Genomic DNA, 15,069 nt, shown 5'->3' with positions numbered 1-15,069 from the left:
TCCACCATGCATGTTGTGCCCAGCCTGTGGGTGCTTGGGAGAGGAAAGAGAGGACAGAGAGGTTCAGCCTGGTCTCCGCTCACCTGATCACACCTGGCTCGGTTTGGGCCTGCCTTGACCTGCAGGAAGAGCACCTTTCTTTAACTTGTACCAAGGCCCTGTCCACTGGCCTAGGAACACATCTGCAGGGCTGTTTCTTTCTACAGGGGGCGCCTTTTTCTAATTCACACAAAGGTACGAGATAGACTTGTGGCCCTGATGATAAAAACAGGTGCATGCAATCTCCGTTCTATTAATACTGTTTTCCCCTTGCAGCGGTTGCTCTGTATGGTGTCAACCTCATCAGCTTGAAATATATGAGGCTGAGGAACGCTGGAAGAACAGGGGCCACCACTGACAGCCAAAGTATGCTCTGAGGTTAGGACTGACTCTGCGGCCAATTTCTTTTCTTTTGTTTTCTTTTTGAGGTACAGGAACCAGAGATTGAACCCTGGACCTCATGTGTGAGAAGCTGGTGCTCAACTACTGAGCCACATTGGCTCTCCTGAGTTGGTTGTTTTTTGTTTTGCTTTCATTTGCTTGCTTGTTGTTTGTTTTTTTGTTTTTAGGAGGCACTGGGGTGGGAAGCACTTGGTGACAGAGCCACATCTGCTCCTTGGGTCAATTTCTGAGCAACAGAGGTGGTTAGCCTGGTGTGACCATCTGTTAAAATATTTCTGAAAAGCAGGTGAGGCAGTGTGTGACTTCAGTCCCAGAAGAAGCTTCCTGCACCTAGTGGTTGATCCTTCATTCCATCAATTAAAGCTTTGATCATTGTTGAAATGCAAATGCGCTTGGGAAGGGATAACATATCCTAATCTTAACACACGTACAGAGCATGAAGGCTCAGGAAGTAGGAGAAAGGGAAATTTAGGTTTGCTGAGTATCTACTATAAGCTAGAAATATTCCTTAGCACATTCGGTCTTCATGACCACTCTGTTAACACAGGAATTGTCTTCTCCACTTTACAGCTGAGAAGACAGACTTTCACCGAGGGTAAGTAACTGGCCCACGGCCACGCGCCTAGATTCAAACCCTGTTCTGTCTGACTACACCTCTCCGCACTGCAGGCTTTGGGAGAGGTAGCGAGACAGAGCAGGGACCTCCACAACAAGGAGGGGACAGAGGCAAGTGGAAAAAAAAAAAAAGATCAAGGACTGAGACTTCATAGACAACCTGGCCGACTCCCCATCTTCCCCGGGCTGATCCCTGGTGCCTTGACAATGTATGGAAGCCTGAATTCCATGAGGCAATTCTGCTCTCCCACTCATTTTTAAACCGCTTTTAAAATACATACATACATATGTTTATTTTAATTTTTTTTTTCTTTAGGAAGTACCGGGGATTGAACCCAGGACCTCATGCATGGGAAGCAGGTGCTCAACCACTGAGCTACAACTGCTCCCTTAAACCACTTTAGTACAGATTCTTCCCAAAACCTCAAACTACTTTTGACATATAAAACTGTAATTTGCATTTTAAACTTTGTGATCCCCATTCATTTAAAATTTGTAAAAGCAATGGTTACATGACAAATTACTAATAGTGATGACCTTTGAGAAGGGGACAGTGGGTAGGTCAAGGGTGCTAGAGCCGAGGTGACTTTCACTTTTTCCTTTATTCTTTTGTGTATTGTTTGTTTTCTAATAATAGCTATTTTTAAGCATCCATTGCTTCCCCCATACTTCCTTCTGCACATCCGTGGGAAGGGATAGGATGTGAGGGGCCCTAACATTTTATATTTGCTTCTGGTAAATATTTAGCCATCTGAGTGTCTCACATTTGGGTCCCACAGATGCTGATGCCACCCTTGAAATGTGTACATAAGTTAAGGTGACCCGGCTGTTAAGTGGTTCTCTGTGGAGTGAGAAGCTGGAAAGAAGACATGCCTGAATCATCAGACATAAAATTATGAGGAGGAAAGGCTCTAATGAAACCACCCTCCATACCTGGAAGCAAAAGCATGATGTTCAATCACGGCCCCACCCAGCTGGGAAAAACAAGCTGAAGCCTACACCAGGCGTGGGTGGGATGCATTTCCGGAAAACAGAAGCTCTCACAGGTGGATTGGTTTGCAGTGAAACCCTCAGGCAGCTGGACTGAGAGGATTCTGCCCGCAGGCACCAAGGAGGAAGCTGAGGGCCCTCACAGCGGAGGAAAATGCAAACCCAGTAGAGGACTGCCGGGTCTGAGAAACAGCACCCAGAGGTCCTGGGTCTAAAACCTACGCTCAAAGAGAAAGATCACTAAGATGCCTTACCGGGAAAACAGTAAATGTCATGTTCCCATTTTTAAAAAAATGTATGTGTTTTTGTGTGTAAAACATCTAGAAGGTTGAAATCCAAACCTTTAAGGACATTTTCTTCAGTAAAATGGGATTTTACTTTTCCTTTATGTTCTTTTGTACTCTTTGTATTTGTTTTTGGAAAAAATAAACAAAAACCCAAGCAATTTCTATTTCAATTAATTTAAAAAAAACTAATGAAAAATATGAAAACGTCAGGGTCTAAATAAGAGACCCTCAGGGAAAGGCGAGCCACAGGGCAGTGGCATGGACCCCTCCATGGGGAGAGGGCTCCTGAAGCAGCACCGGGGGCTGCTGGGCTGTGACAGGCCAAGGGAAAGAAGGTTAAGAGAAGGAGAAAAAACGTTTTTGTCTAGCCATTATATTATAGTGTTTTTTTTAATCCTTACAACAATCCTACTGTGTACACATTCTGGCTTTTCCAAGGTGGCAGGACTCATTGCCTGCCTTTGTCTTTCCAAATCCAAGCTTTTTCCTTGACCACAAGACTTCTACAACAGCTACGAGCCAGGAGTGGGATGGGAGCTCATAGCTCTGTGTGGCAGTCACAGAACTTCAGGGGAAGGGAAGCCAAGAGCCTGGCCTCAGGTCCCGGGGCATTTGAAAAATCCTTTTCCCGCTAAAAGCTCCACTCCAACTTCACTGCCTCCTTTTCGATTCTTCTAAAAGCCCATCTCCTTCTGGCCCCAGGGCATTTACCTCGAGGAAGCCTCCACTGCCCCTTCAAAGTAATCAGATCTCAAAGCTTCTCAAAGCACTTCTCCACAATATCCAGCCACACCCATGTGCTCATTACTGTTGTGTGTGTGTAAGTGGACTTACACACACAGTGTGGACTGCCTCCACTGCAGGCTGTAAGGTCTAGGAGTCTAGGGCCATCCACTTCCGTCGTCCTTGCCACTCTAATCCCCAGCACCTAAGAGTGATTGGCAGGCAATGGACTTCTCCATGAATATCTGCTGAATGGATGAGAAGCTTTAGAAGTTGCAAAGTGTTCTCGGGAATTATCCAGAGTACGTAAATATAGTCTAGCTGAAGAGAACACACTTTGTTCAGGATGGAAGGACAGGAAGCTGATGTTTGCCCCAGTCACAATCACAAAACGTATATCCAGAAAAGTTGCAAAAGCACAAAAACAGCAATCATTTTTGCAAAATGTCAGTATGGTTTTGATCAAAAACTGGACGAGAACACAGAAAAAAATGAGCCAGTATATTTGGCAACACATTTGTGGCTGGCTGAATGTATTCCTCTCATCTCCTTTAAAATAAATATTAGTTTTTCAGACACGATAATAGCATCATCATAATATTAAGAACTAGACTATATTTTTAGAGAAACATGCTGACATAGTGAATGAATGAACATAATGATGCTTAGGAAACAGGGTGGTAGAAGTGGGTGGGGGTGAAATGGGATGGGACTGGCCTTGGGCTGAGGGTTAGATGATGGGACAATGATTCATTACACAACTTAATCTCCTTCTGTATATGTTTAAAACTCTCCTTAATTAAGTATTTTAAAACCTCCTTGTAGGACTGCTTGGTATAAAAAAATCAAATTTTAAAAAATGTACACTATAACTATTTAAAGCCTCCTGGGTGGGAAACAATAACAGGCAAAATCACCCTGAAAACAAAAAGCCCTAATAAATGCATGGAATGAAAAGAAAGTTATTACCAAAGAAAGGAAAAGGAAACAATCAACTGAGGAAAAGGCATCCCATAATCCCTAAGTGAAATGCACCAAAATTAACATGTTAAATCAATAAACCACAAGGAGAGTTTTCTCAATTAAGCTATTTTGAGTAATTGACACCCAGTTTAAGATTCCCCTACAGGCTCATACAACTGCTGTTTTCCCTAAAGATATAGTTAGAAAGAACTCGAAGCTGTAGAAAAATAGCTCAGGCTAAATTCCTGCCAGTAAGGTCTTTACCACCTTTGGAAAGTTCGGGTTAGTGACCCCAGAGACAGGTGAGCACACTGTCCAAATCAGAATATATGATCTTACTACGCGACCAACTCCACAAAGGCCATATCTGCCCTGCTATAGATTCACTGCTATAGCCTCAATAATTAAAAATTGCTGTTCAGTAAATAGATGTTGAAGGAAGGAAAACAGAGTATTTGGAGGATTTGGTCATTCTAGACACTGAGGATCAATTTGTGCAAAGGGAAAGAAATCGGCTGGTCATTACAGGCTCTGGGGAATAACTTACAGAAGACACGCAGGCTAACATAAATCAGAACTGACGGTGGTAGACTGGCACAGCCAATCCGGGTCACATGCCCAGGCAGCCAATATGGCTGAGAAGGAGCAGCACTTGAGCTGGATGACTTGCAAACTCGAAGCAGGTTACTTCCCAGAGCTGCTTGATCTGGACCTTCTCTCTCCGGCCGGAAGGCAGCAGCCGTCCAAGGATGGCTAGTGATGAGCGCTGGATATGCGATCCACGAGGAGCCACCTCGCAGGCAGAGGGCTCTCTTTCAGGAACGTGCTCACACCTGTTACACCTGAACGTCCATCTTAGCAAATTACAGGTCCCTGGACATTACGCACACTCGACACTGTTCTGCCTTGTTGTGGCAAAAATGAACGTTACAGCAGAGCCTGAGGGGCCTTTTCACAGCCTGGGAGAAGAAGAGGGAGGGGATGGGCAGTGTGCTATTGTCAGAGACGTGAAAGTCTTCAACCTATGAAGACATTTGTTATTTCTGACTATCTGACAGGCTGAATAGAGATGACTTCCTAAATAAACACATCCTCAGAAAAAAGAAGACTCATCACTTTGAATGCATAAAGATGAGAAGGAAAAGAAAAACTTCCAGCCAAGCAGAAATCCCAAAGAGAGCAATAGTTCCCTGTCAGTATTCTGATAGGAAGCAACTTCTTAAAACTATGCTTTACAGCTTCTATTCAGACAAAAGCTGCTTAGGCCTAACAACTCCAGGGAAAAAGAGAAGTAAGAGTGTCTGAAGAAAAAGGAAAAAAATCAGGAACTGCTTTTCTGGAACCTAGTTGTATAGTCCACACCTTAGATAACCTTGGCTGATAAAACGTAAAAATCCTAAACAGACTTGGCCTGATAGGAGGAGACACACAGGTGATGTTTCCATCATAATATGGCCCTGTGCGGCGTTCTGGCTTTGGAGTCACAGACCCAAGTTGCAATTGTGAATCCACTAGGAAACAGCTGCATGGCCCTGTGTAAGTTGTTTACTTCGCTGAGCTTCAGGGCCCTGGACTGTGAAATGGGATAATCCCATCAATCTCAGAGGGTCGTTCAAAGAAACACACACAGTAACGGACCCTAAACACCCCGCATGCTGGGGGCCGGCAGCCGACACGACATAAGTGACAGAGTCGACTATCAGCGGTGCAGTTTTCTTCACATTTCTGGGTGTCTGGGTTCCTACCAAAATCTTTGTCTGTCTAGATACTTCTGTCTGACTGTCCAACTCTCTCTTTTGGGGTCTTTTTTGCATTCCCATTAGTCATCAAATTTGCTCTGACAATGCAATGCTCACCCCCAAACTGGTTTGAGTATCTCTTCATGGGGAAAGAATCACAAATCTCAGAATGTTAAAAAAAAATTTTTTTCTTTTAAAGAGCTGTGTAGTCCTGTGGGTTTATAAACATTCCCTGTTCTTCCTTGAGGCTAATAAGGCTGGGCCGTGGTTTTAAAGGGAGGCTACTGGGACCTGCCAGCATCACCCTGGCCTTACTTTAAACCACAGCCACTGTTCTACCAACAGCACTTCCACAAATATTAAACAGAGTTCCACAGCTAAAGAAATTTGAAAACCACTGAGGCTGGTGTTTCTACTGGCCACAAGAAGAAACTGAGACCTAGAGACGACCCGACCAGCCGGATGCCGCAGGGGCTGGGGAGGCAGCCGCACGAGGACACACGCCCCTTCGCGTCGTGGTGGCACGGCTGTCAATTGGAGTCACGTGGGCCTGCGCGATCAGAGCGGCCCCAGCCCGGCTGAATCATGGCAGCACATTCCCTCGCCTGGCAACAGCCCGTGATGTTGTATAAACAGTCCCGCCAAGGACGAGAAGTCTGCACGCTTATTTACCCAGGGCTTTTAAAGGAAAGAGGACTATAAAATTTAATGGCAAGGGCTTCTTCCTTTCAAATATTTTCCTGGGCTAAGAAAGTTTTGGACTTTATATCCATAACCGTTTATCTGGGCTCCCTCACTCAGGGCCCTCAAAGGTCTAAAGAAAAACAGCTTCTTCAGTAAGAAAGGTCACCTCTAATGGTGGGAGGGCGTGGCTACTGAACCTGCTATCTGCTCCAAGCTATAGCTTCAAGCTTTTTTTTTTGTCAACTTACAAAGGACTTCACCATCACACAGATTCATTATCAGCAGAGCTCAAAGGGCATTCCCCAAAATAGGCCTGCATATGAATGTACATATGCATACAGACACAATGTATATGGATTTGGACAGGAATATAGATACATACTTTCATGGAATTCTTTAAGGACGGATCAGTGCTTAACCACAACTTACCTACTTATTTTAATTCTAATGTTCCACCATTTTGTAAACATCATACTCCACATTTATCAATTTCTCAACTTGAAATTTAGGCCTGTGGGTTTATAAACAACATTCCCTATTGTTCACAAATTTAGCATATTCAGCAAGTTCTTTCCCATATTATAATTAATGACTTTTAAAATATACAAATAAAACCCCATGGCTAATTCATCTGAGTTGTTAATATAATTGAAGGGGACAGTCTTCTACAAATAAATAATCATAAGCAACAGTCATTCTTTAGGATATGTGCAAGGTAGGGAACTAGCCTCATGGGAACAGAATAAAGACGCCACTCCCTAAATGTCGATTGAAAGGAAGCTATAGGATAATCTAGGAAATGTTTAAGTGATTTTTGTGGTGAATGAAGATTGTGGTTAATAGTATAAATATAAGAATGTTCTTCTTTTACAAAGTGTTAAGTATATAGTGATACACGGGAAAATTACAACTAATGTAACTTATGGATGATGGTTAACAGTAATATTGAAGTATTTTTGCAGCAATGGTAAAGAAGATATATCAATTCCAAAGGACAATAATAGGGGTATAAGGGGGTATGGGAGCTTTACTTTTGGAGTAATGAAAACATTCTAAAATTGACTGATGACAGCATAACTCTGTGATGAAAATGAGAGTCACTCAGTGTATAATTTGAATGGATTGTACAAAGCATGGGGCTGTATAACAAGGAATCCAGTGATGAAAGAAGGACTGTGGTTAATAGAATATAAGAACATTCTCTTGTGAACGACAACAAATACATAATACTAATACAGAGAGTTAATAATCAGGTGGGTTAGGGGGAAATACACCAAAATTTAAGATGTAGGTTATAGTTAGTTCACAATTTGTAACAAATATTTCATAACAATGCAAAGTACTGGTGATGAGATAATATATGGGACCCTGTATGATGATATGCATGTTTGCTTTATAAGTTCACAACTTTTACTATACATTTACTGTTTAAGTATGTGCATGCACATATGATGTACTTCAATGAAATTTTATTTTAAAAAAAAGAAGACACCACTCCCTGAAGCTTAGCTGGGACATGGGACAATGAAAGGGCAACTAACATGTTATCTGCCTCTATTTTGATAGTTTATGAAAGGGCTTCACTCAAATTCAGAATCAGAAGGCACAACTCATTTCCTTAAAATAGGACAATACAACAAGAATGTGATTCAACACAATAAATCTGTAGTAACTGGTGTCAGCCCCATCTCTTACTCTGTATGCCAGGGGCTCTTAACAAGGGGTCTGTGAGCCTGAACTGAAATTTGGAAAAGCATTATTATGGGAAGCGATGTGGCTCAAGTGATTGGGCTCCCATCTATCATACGGGAGGTCGAGGGTTCGATTCCTAGGGCCTCCTGGTGAAGGCAAGCTGGCCCATGCATCATGCTGGCATGAGTGGAGAGCTGGCCCAAGCAGTGCTGGCCTGTGCAGGTATGTTGGCCTGTGTAGCAAGCCGGCCCGAGTGGAGAGCGGGCACAGCAAGATGATGCAACAAAAAGAGACACAGAGGAGAGACAATAAGAGATGCAGTAGACCAGGGAGCTGAGGTGGTGTAAGAGATTGAGCACCTCTCTCCCACTCTAGAAGGTCCCAGGATCGGTTCCCAGTGCCACCTAAAGAGAAGATAAGCAGACACAGAAGAGCACACAGCAAATGAACACAGAAAGCAGACAACAGGGGTCAAGGGGTGGGAAGGGAATAAATAAATAAATAAATCTTTTTTTTAAGGGCATTATTTTATGGGGATGTGTTAGTGCGGGTGTGATATATTTATTAAATAATACACAGTAATAGTGTGGACTTAGTAAGGGGTCTGTGGTTTTCACCTGACTGGCAAACAGGTCTGTGGAACAAAAAAGGTTGTACACAAGTTTGGAAAGAAATGTGAATATATGGATGTATGAATATAGTGGAGTTCCCAAAAGAGGGGAAGACTGCATATCCTCTAGATCAATGGAGGGAATAATCACTGAATCCCAGGGCAATCAGGGAAGGTTTCAGAGAGGAAGAGGGCCTTTAGCTGAGCCTTGAAAATCAGGGCAGATTTGAATAAACTGAGAGACAGCTGGAGAAAGAGACTCCAAGCATGGGTTAGGGTCTCAGCAAATTTTTTTTTTTAGCACCTGGAACCAGATATAGAACCTGGGACCTCATATGTGGGAAGACAGCACTTAATCACTGAGCCACATCGGCTCCCCTGAGTTGGTTTTTTCATTTGTTTTGCTAGTTGTTTTTGTTTTTTTTAGGAGGCACCAGGCTAAACCCGGGACCTCCCATGTGGGAGGCAGGCACTCAACTGCTTGAGCCACATCTGCTCCCTCAGCAAAGGTTGATTTTTTTTAAAAGAGTTATTTATTTCCCTCTCCTCCTCCCCCTCCCCCACCCTGATGTTTTTGCTGTCTGTGTCCATTCACTGTGTGATCTTCTTTATTTATCTTTTTGTCTTCTCGTCTTTCTCTCTAGGATTCACTGGGATTCAATCCTGGAGACCTCTGATGTGGAGAGAGGTTCCCTGTCAATTGTACCACCTCAGTTCCTGGTTTCTGCTGTGCTTCACCTTGACTCTCCCCTTGTCTCTCTTCTGTTGCATCATCATCTTGCTGTGTGACTCACTTGCACGGGCACTGGCTCGCCACGCAGGCACTCGACTTACCATGTGAGCACTGGCTTGCCATGCAGAGATCGAACCCAGGTCCTCCCATATCATAGGCAGAGGCCCTATCAGTTGTCCATGTCTACTTCCCAGCAAAGGTTCTGAGGAGTGAGTGTATGCCATGTTTTTAGGAAAGAATATCTCTCTGGTTGAGTATAGGATATGGACAGAATGTTTTCTAAATAAATGTACCTATGTTCATTCAAAATTAATTCATTAATTAAAACTATTAGTGCAGCCTAGAACTTTCTGGGTATATCTGTTCACATATATGATCCAGATTTCATATTTTTAAATAGTAAAATAATGGAACTACGAAAAAATACATATTGGTTTTCTGCTACATAAAAATAAACCCACATACAGAACACTGAAAACCGGCAGGGCCACGAGCAGGACAGGCCTCCGGAGAGCAGAGCTGAGCACCATCCCAGGGAGGCCAATCAAGCAGCTAAGATGGCTTCTCTGAGGCCAGGGCTGCGCAGAGACAGGAGCTGAGGAAAGGTGTGCCAGAAGAGGGATGCTCGATTTATGGACAGCAACATGGAGAAGAGGTGCAGAGGCACGGCCAAGGGGAGGAGGAAAGGCAGGGCAGGCAGGCTCAGGAGGGAGAATGACTTCAGGAGGCCCAAGGGAAAAGAGCAAACAAGAAAGGCCACTGGGCTTGGTATTCAAAAGGAAGAGATCTGGCATTTATTCATCACCCCTCTGATCGATATTAAAGGCCAGCCACTGCGGTGGGTGCTTGGCATACATTAGCTCATGTACTCTTTGCAATGAGGCATTATTATGCCTACTTTACAGATGGGGAAACTGAGCATCAGAGGAAACTAAGTGTTTGGGTGCTCATCTGCAGACTGCAGGAAGCAGTCTCAGGGCAGGTGAGATCTTCCAGAAGAGTACAAGCAAGAGGCAGCCAGAGCATCTGCTTACGGGGTAGGAAGCCTCCCAAATACAGCCCATGAATCCCTGACTATGAGAGCTGGTGGTATTGTAACTGTTCCCAGATGCCTCCAAACACACCTTCCTGCAACTGGGCAAAAGGTACCATCTGCCATGCCCCTCCATTTTGAGTAACTCCTCTCTTCCATTATTTGGGAACGGTGGCAGAAGAATAGCCCAAACAGCAGCTGCATCTATGTGGCCAGCTGCCCCATGGCCTCCGACGTCCTCGAAATACACCGAGCATCTCCAGTGACTGTAGTAAAGAGCGAGGCCCAGCCCTGCCCTCAGTCTGCTGCAGCTCTAACAAGGATCTAGAAATCCTCTAAAAAGTTCTGGAATTTTGGATTTATAATTTCCTGCTTCTATATCCCAGCCAGCTCCCCTTCCCTGGCCCTAGCAAACTGCAGGACCTTTCCCCCCCTTCCTCCAAAGGAACAAGTATCTGAGCAGGGGGCTCACTGCACAGTTCTTGGCATCTTGTGATTTTGTGGGCTCCTGTGTCCCGGGGAGGGGCAGCCACGTTGAAACCTCATCACGGGAGGTGGCCCCTCCAAAGGCTCCTGGCTGGTGCCTGGTCTCTGGCTCCTGATGATTCATGCCCAGAAACCCGGCCAGGACATTGTGACCAATCACCCAGAACAGCCTTGTGCTTACTACCAGTACCTTCAAGTGCTGCCACCACCCAAGGACTTCAGTCCTGGGAGACAGCTGGGCTCCACCCTCCTCCTCTCTACCCCATTCTTCTGTGATGAGTCACCCACGCGTTGCAGACAAGCACTCAGAGAGGACCCAGGATCACCCAGTGTAAGAAGCATCACAAAGCATGCTCTACCCCAGCAGCTTCTACCCTGTGCTCCTCAGAGCCCTGGAGTTCTCGGGCACCTGCAGGAGGTGCCTGGGGTGGGAGGGATGAGGGAGACTAGGGGATTCTGGCTCCCACTAGCACTTCAACCAGAGAGGCTCCACTTTTGCCTGATTTATAGATGAAGGTTCAATATAACAGACTGATCAAAACAGAGGGTCCCGTTGCTCTAAAAGCCTTAAAATGCACCATTAAGTCAAACAGGCAAATCACAGATGCACAACTTGGTTACCAACTCCCACTTGATACAGCTGAACACATGCGCCTCTTCGGGAATACTTGATTCTTCTTTGGTGGTGACATGCCCTGCAATGCCCCCCAACATCTATCACTCCAATTTCAGCAACAAGAACCCCTGCACAAATCTCCCCCCTGGCAGACAGCTTGCATCAAACTCAGCCCTCCGCCTCCAACTCTGCCCGACAGAATTCCTCGCTTCCTCGACCACACGTAAGGGTCAGCCCCCGTGGCCGTCATCCCGCTGCGCACCCCAGCTCAGACCCCTTCTTCAGGAAGGGCTCCTTCTGAGCCCCTTGGTCTATGCTGCAGTGATACTCTGACCAATGTGAACATCCCATTCCATAACTGCTCGCCAATTAGTTTTAGCATCCCACGAAGAGCCTCCCTAGGGGTTGCAAAACAGAGATTTTCAGTTATTTATCAGTGGTCTTCTATAAAGAAGAGCCTTCCTTTTTCATTCTCTCTCTCCGATTATCACCATAAACTCAGAGATTTCTTTTTCCATTCAGTTGTCAAAACCCATTACAGTCATTATTGCTTTTGATGTTCAAGTTGTGCCGGTGTTGACCAGCGAGTGTCAGGTTGGCTCCTGGGGCCTTGTGACACGGCCCCATTCCCCTCTGAGTGCTGCCTTGCTTACCAGCACAGTGAGATGTCCCAGGCCCACTTTATGCTTTCCCCGCACCAACCTGGAACCAGCCATTTTTCGGGATTATTTGCTTGCTACTATACTCTCAATGCCTCAAACAGCACGTGAAATGCAGTAAGCTACCCATAATTGTTTGTTGAATGAGTGAAATCCCTTGCTGAGGACCATGTGCCTAGAGGTAAGCGGAACTTCCTACGTATGCTTTAAGGTTTCGCTTCTATGTCACCTGCAAAGCAGTCCATCAGTCCTCCTCTAGGCTCCCAGAGCCCTTCTTACTTATCTCTGGATCCAAACACTTGTGATATCACATCATCACTGTCTACTTACGCATCTGCCTCACCTGTAAAACTGTGAGTCCCTCTAAGACAAGGACAAGGTCATATTTATTTTCATGGCCCAGGACTCTGCTGAGCAGCCCCTTCTCCCACCCAGTGCCCTGTCCCCCACGCCACAGCCGCCTGCTATGCGCTTCCCACCAGTCAGGCTCTCCACGTGCCACCTGGGCTTCTGCTGCAGCTCTGGGCCACTGAGAAAGGCTCTGGCTCTGCAGGCAGCTCACAATGGGCCCTTTGACTCAACGGGACTGCCCCGGTTCAGGAAAAAACACGCCCCCTGCCACAGTACCTGGGGCTAAAGCCAGTGTCCCTACACACTTCCCAGCAACACAGAGCCACGGAGTTCACCGAGAAACAAGAGCAGGGGCGCAACGCTGGCAGAGCCCGCTGAGGGGAGCAGTCTGGCTTTTGGGGAGACGCGAAAGGGCCTTTTCATCGCAGAGTTGCCAACCTTCAGCGTCTGGGAAGGGCCTAGGTGGGGCTGCAAGGGGGAGGGCTAAAAGGCAGTACAAAAATCAGAGCTGGTCAGGGCTATGCCTCGGAGATGGCTCACCTGCTCTTTTCTTTCAATCTTCTTCTCACTTAGCTCAGAAGCGGGGCTCTCGGGAGGTACAGTCAGCCGCAGTCTGCAGACATTTGCCTAGGAGAGAGAGAGAGGAGAGCCTGGTTAAGAGCCAGTGTTTGCGGGTAGAAAAGACTTGGCTTCGGGTTTTGAGCTGGTGACCCTGGGCAAGTTACCTGCTTCTCAGAGCCGGCGTCCCCACTCAGCAGTAGGGATCGGGGTTCAGATCACACAGCCTCTGCCTGGCCCGTCATGCCCCCCTATTGCTCAAAACAAAGGAACTAGTGGATACGTTCACAGATGTCAAACATTTTAAAAAATGGCTCAATTCCATAACAGTATTTATAGAATGACCTCATTTCTCATGTTTATGCCAAAGGACATTTAGAGGGATAGAGGCCAAAATATGCACAGTGGTTATCAGGTAAGGTTTCAGGTGACTGAGGTGGGGGTGGAATTGCTCTCTACATGGCTGTATATTTAACTTTAATACAATAAGCCATGTGCATACTTAATGACAAAATTTAAAAGAAGAAAATTGGCTCCATTTCCTCAAAAATAAGGATGATCCCATTCAGTGAGAGAAGCTACAATTTGTGTGATTTATCAATATTCTATTGACAGAGGGTTCTGCCTTTTTGCATATGAGCAAAGTCATTTCTCTGCTCCCAGAGAACAGAAAGTAGCCTCTGGGAAGCGGACTTGGCCCAGTGGTTAGGGCGTCCGTCTACCACATGGGAGGTCCGCGGTTCAAACCCCGGGCCTCCTTGACCCGTGTGGGGCTGGCCCATGCGCAGAGAGAGAGAGAGAGGAGATGCGCACAAGGAGTGCCCTGCCACGCAGGGGTGTCCCCCGCGTAGGGGAGCCCCACGCACAAGGAGTGCACCCATAAGGAGAGCCGCCCAGCGCGAAAGAAAGTGCAGCCTGCCCAGGAATGGCGCTGCCCACACAGAGAGCTGACACAACAAAAAGAAACACAGATTCCTGTGCCACTGACAACAACAGGAGCGGACAAAGAAGAACACACAGCAAATAGACACAGAGAACAGACAACTGGAGTGGGGCGAGGGAAGTGGAGAGAAATAAATAAAATAAATAAATCTTAAAAAAAAAAAAGTAGCCTCTGATAATGTGTAGTATGAGAGGAATAGCAACAACATAGCAATTAACCAGGTACTGAACACATTCTCTATTATCCAAGAATCCTCACTACAACCCATTGGTACCAGGTTCTCGTACCAGCCCCACTTTAGAGATGGAGAAGCCATTTCTACAACTAGGAAATGGGGGAGATGAGGTTTGAACCAAGCGGTCAGTCTCCAGAACCTGCGCTCTTGGCCCTGACACAAATCTCCAGCTAGACCACTGCCTGATAGGCCACCGGGCTGAGCAAAAGAGCTCTCTTTACAGGTGCACATTTTCCTAGGAGTGGTAACTAATTCTCTAGTATGTTCTCAAGAGATAATATGTTCATATTGTTTGAAAGAAACAAACAGTTTACAATGAAAAGCTCCCTCCCAGTTCCCCACCCCAGAAGCAACATACGGTTTCCTGGGAAGACGCAGGAAGGATTAAAGCACAAGGCACCAGCAAGGAGCAAGATTGGGGAGGAGGGAAACAGGTGAGGGGAGAAGGCAGGCAAAGCTCATGTCTATCTGACCCTGTTGACACAGCCTGGTCCTGTTGTAACATTTGCCAGGGAGAAGTGATAAAATGCCCAGAGAGGGTCCCAGCAATACCCTGGGTACCGAGCCCACAGCCACACAGGCTCAATTCTTAAGGGGCTTCTAGTCCCTTGCCCTGGACTGCAGGGTCACCAGTCTGCACTGGTCCATAGGGAGGCTACTGAGCAAAAGGTCCCTGCCCAGAGCCTAGAAGCCCTGACTTGGATGAGCTCA

At 45.9% G+C, this 15,069-nt stretch overlaps 1 protein-coding gene across 2 annotated transcripts in view; it reads right to left on the bottom strand.

Annotated features, from left to right (window-relative positions):
• MYZAP (myocardial zonula adherens protein) overlaps positions 1–15,069 on the bottom strand; it is a 143,391-nt gene that overhangs the window by 117,627 nt on the left and 10,695 nt on the right. For both annotated transcript variants that reach the window (XM_004452890.4, XM_058294263.2), the window contains exon 2: positions 13,163–13,249. In XM_004452890.4, the coding sequence (XP_004452947.1) occupies positions 13,163–13,249 (87 nt within the window). The remainder of the gene's footprint in view (positions 1–13,162; positions 13,250–15,069) is intronic.

The sequence above is a fragment of the Dasypus novemcinctus genome, chromosome 3, assembly GCF_030445035.2.
Source record: "Dasypus novemcinctus isolate mDasNov1 chromosome 3, mDasNov1.1.hap2, whole genome shotgun sequence".
In the NCBI taxonomy this organism is placed as follows: Eukaryota; Metazoa; Chordata; class Mammalia; order Cingulata; family Dasypodidae; genus Dasypus; species Dasypus novemcinctus.
This window is presented reverse-complemented; position numbering and strand designations above follow the sequence as displayed.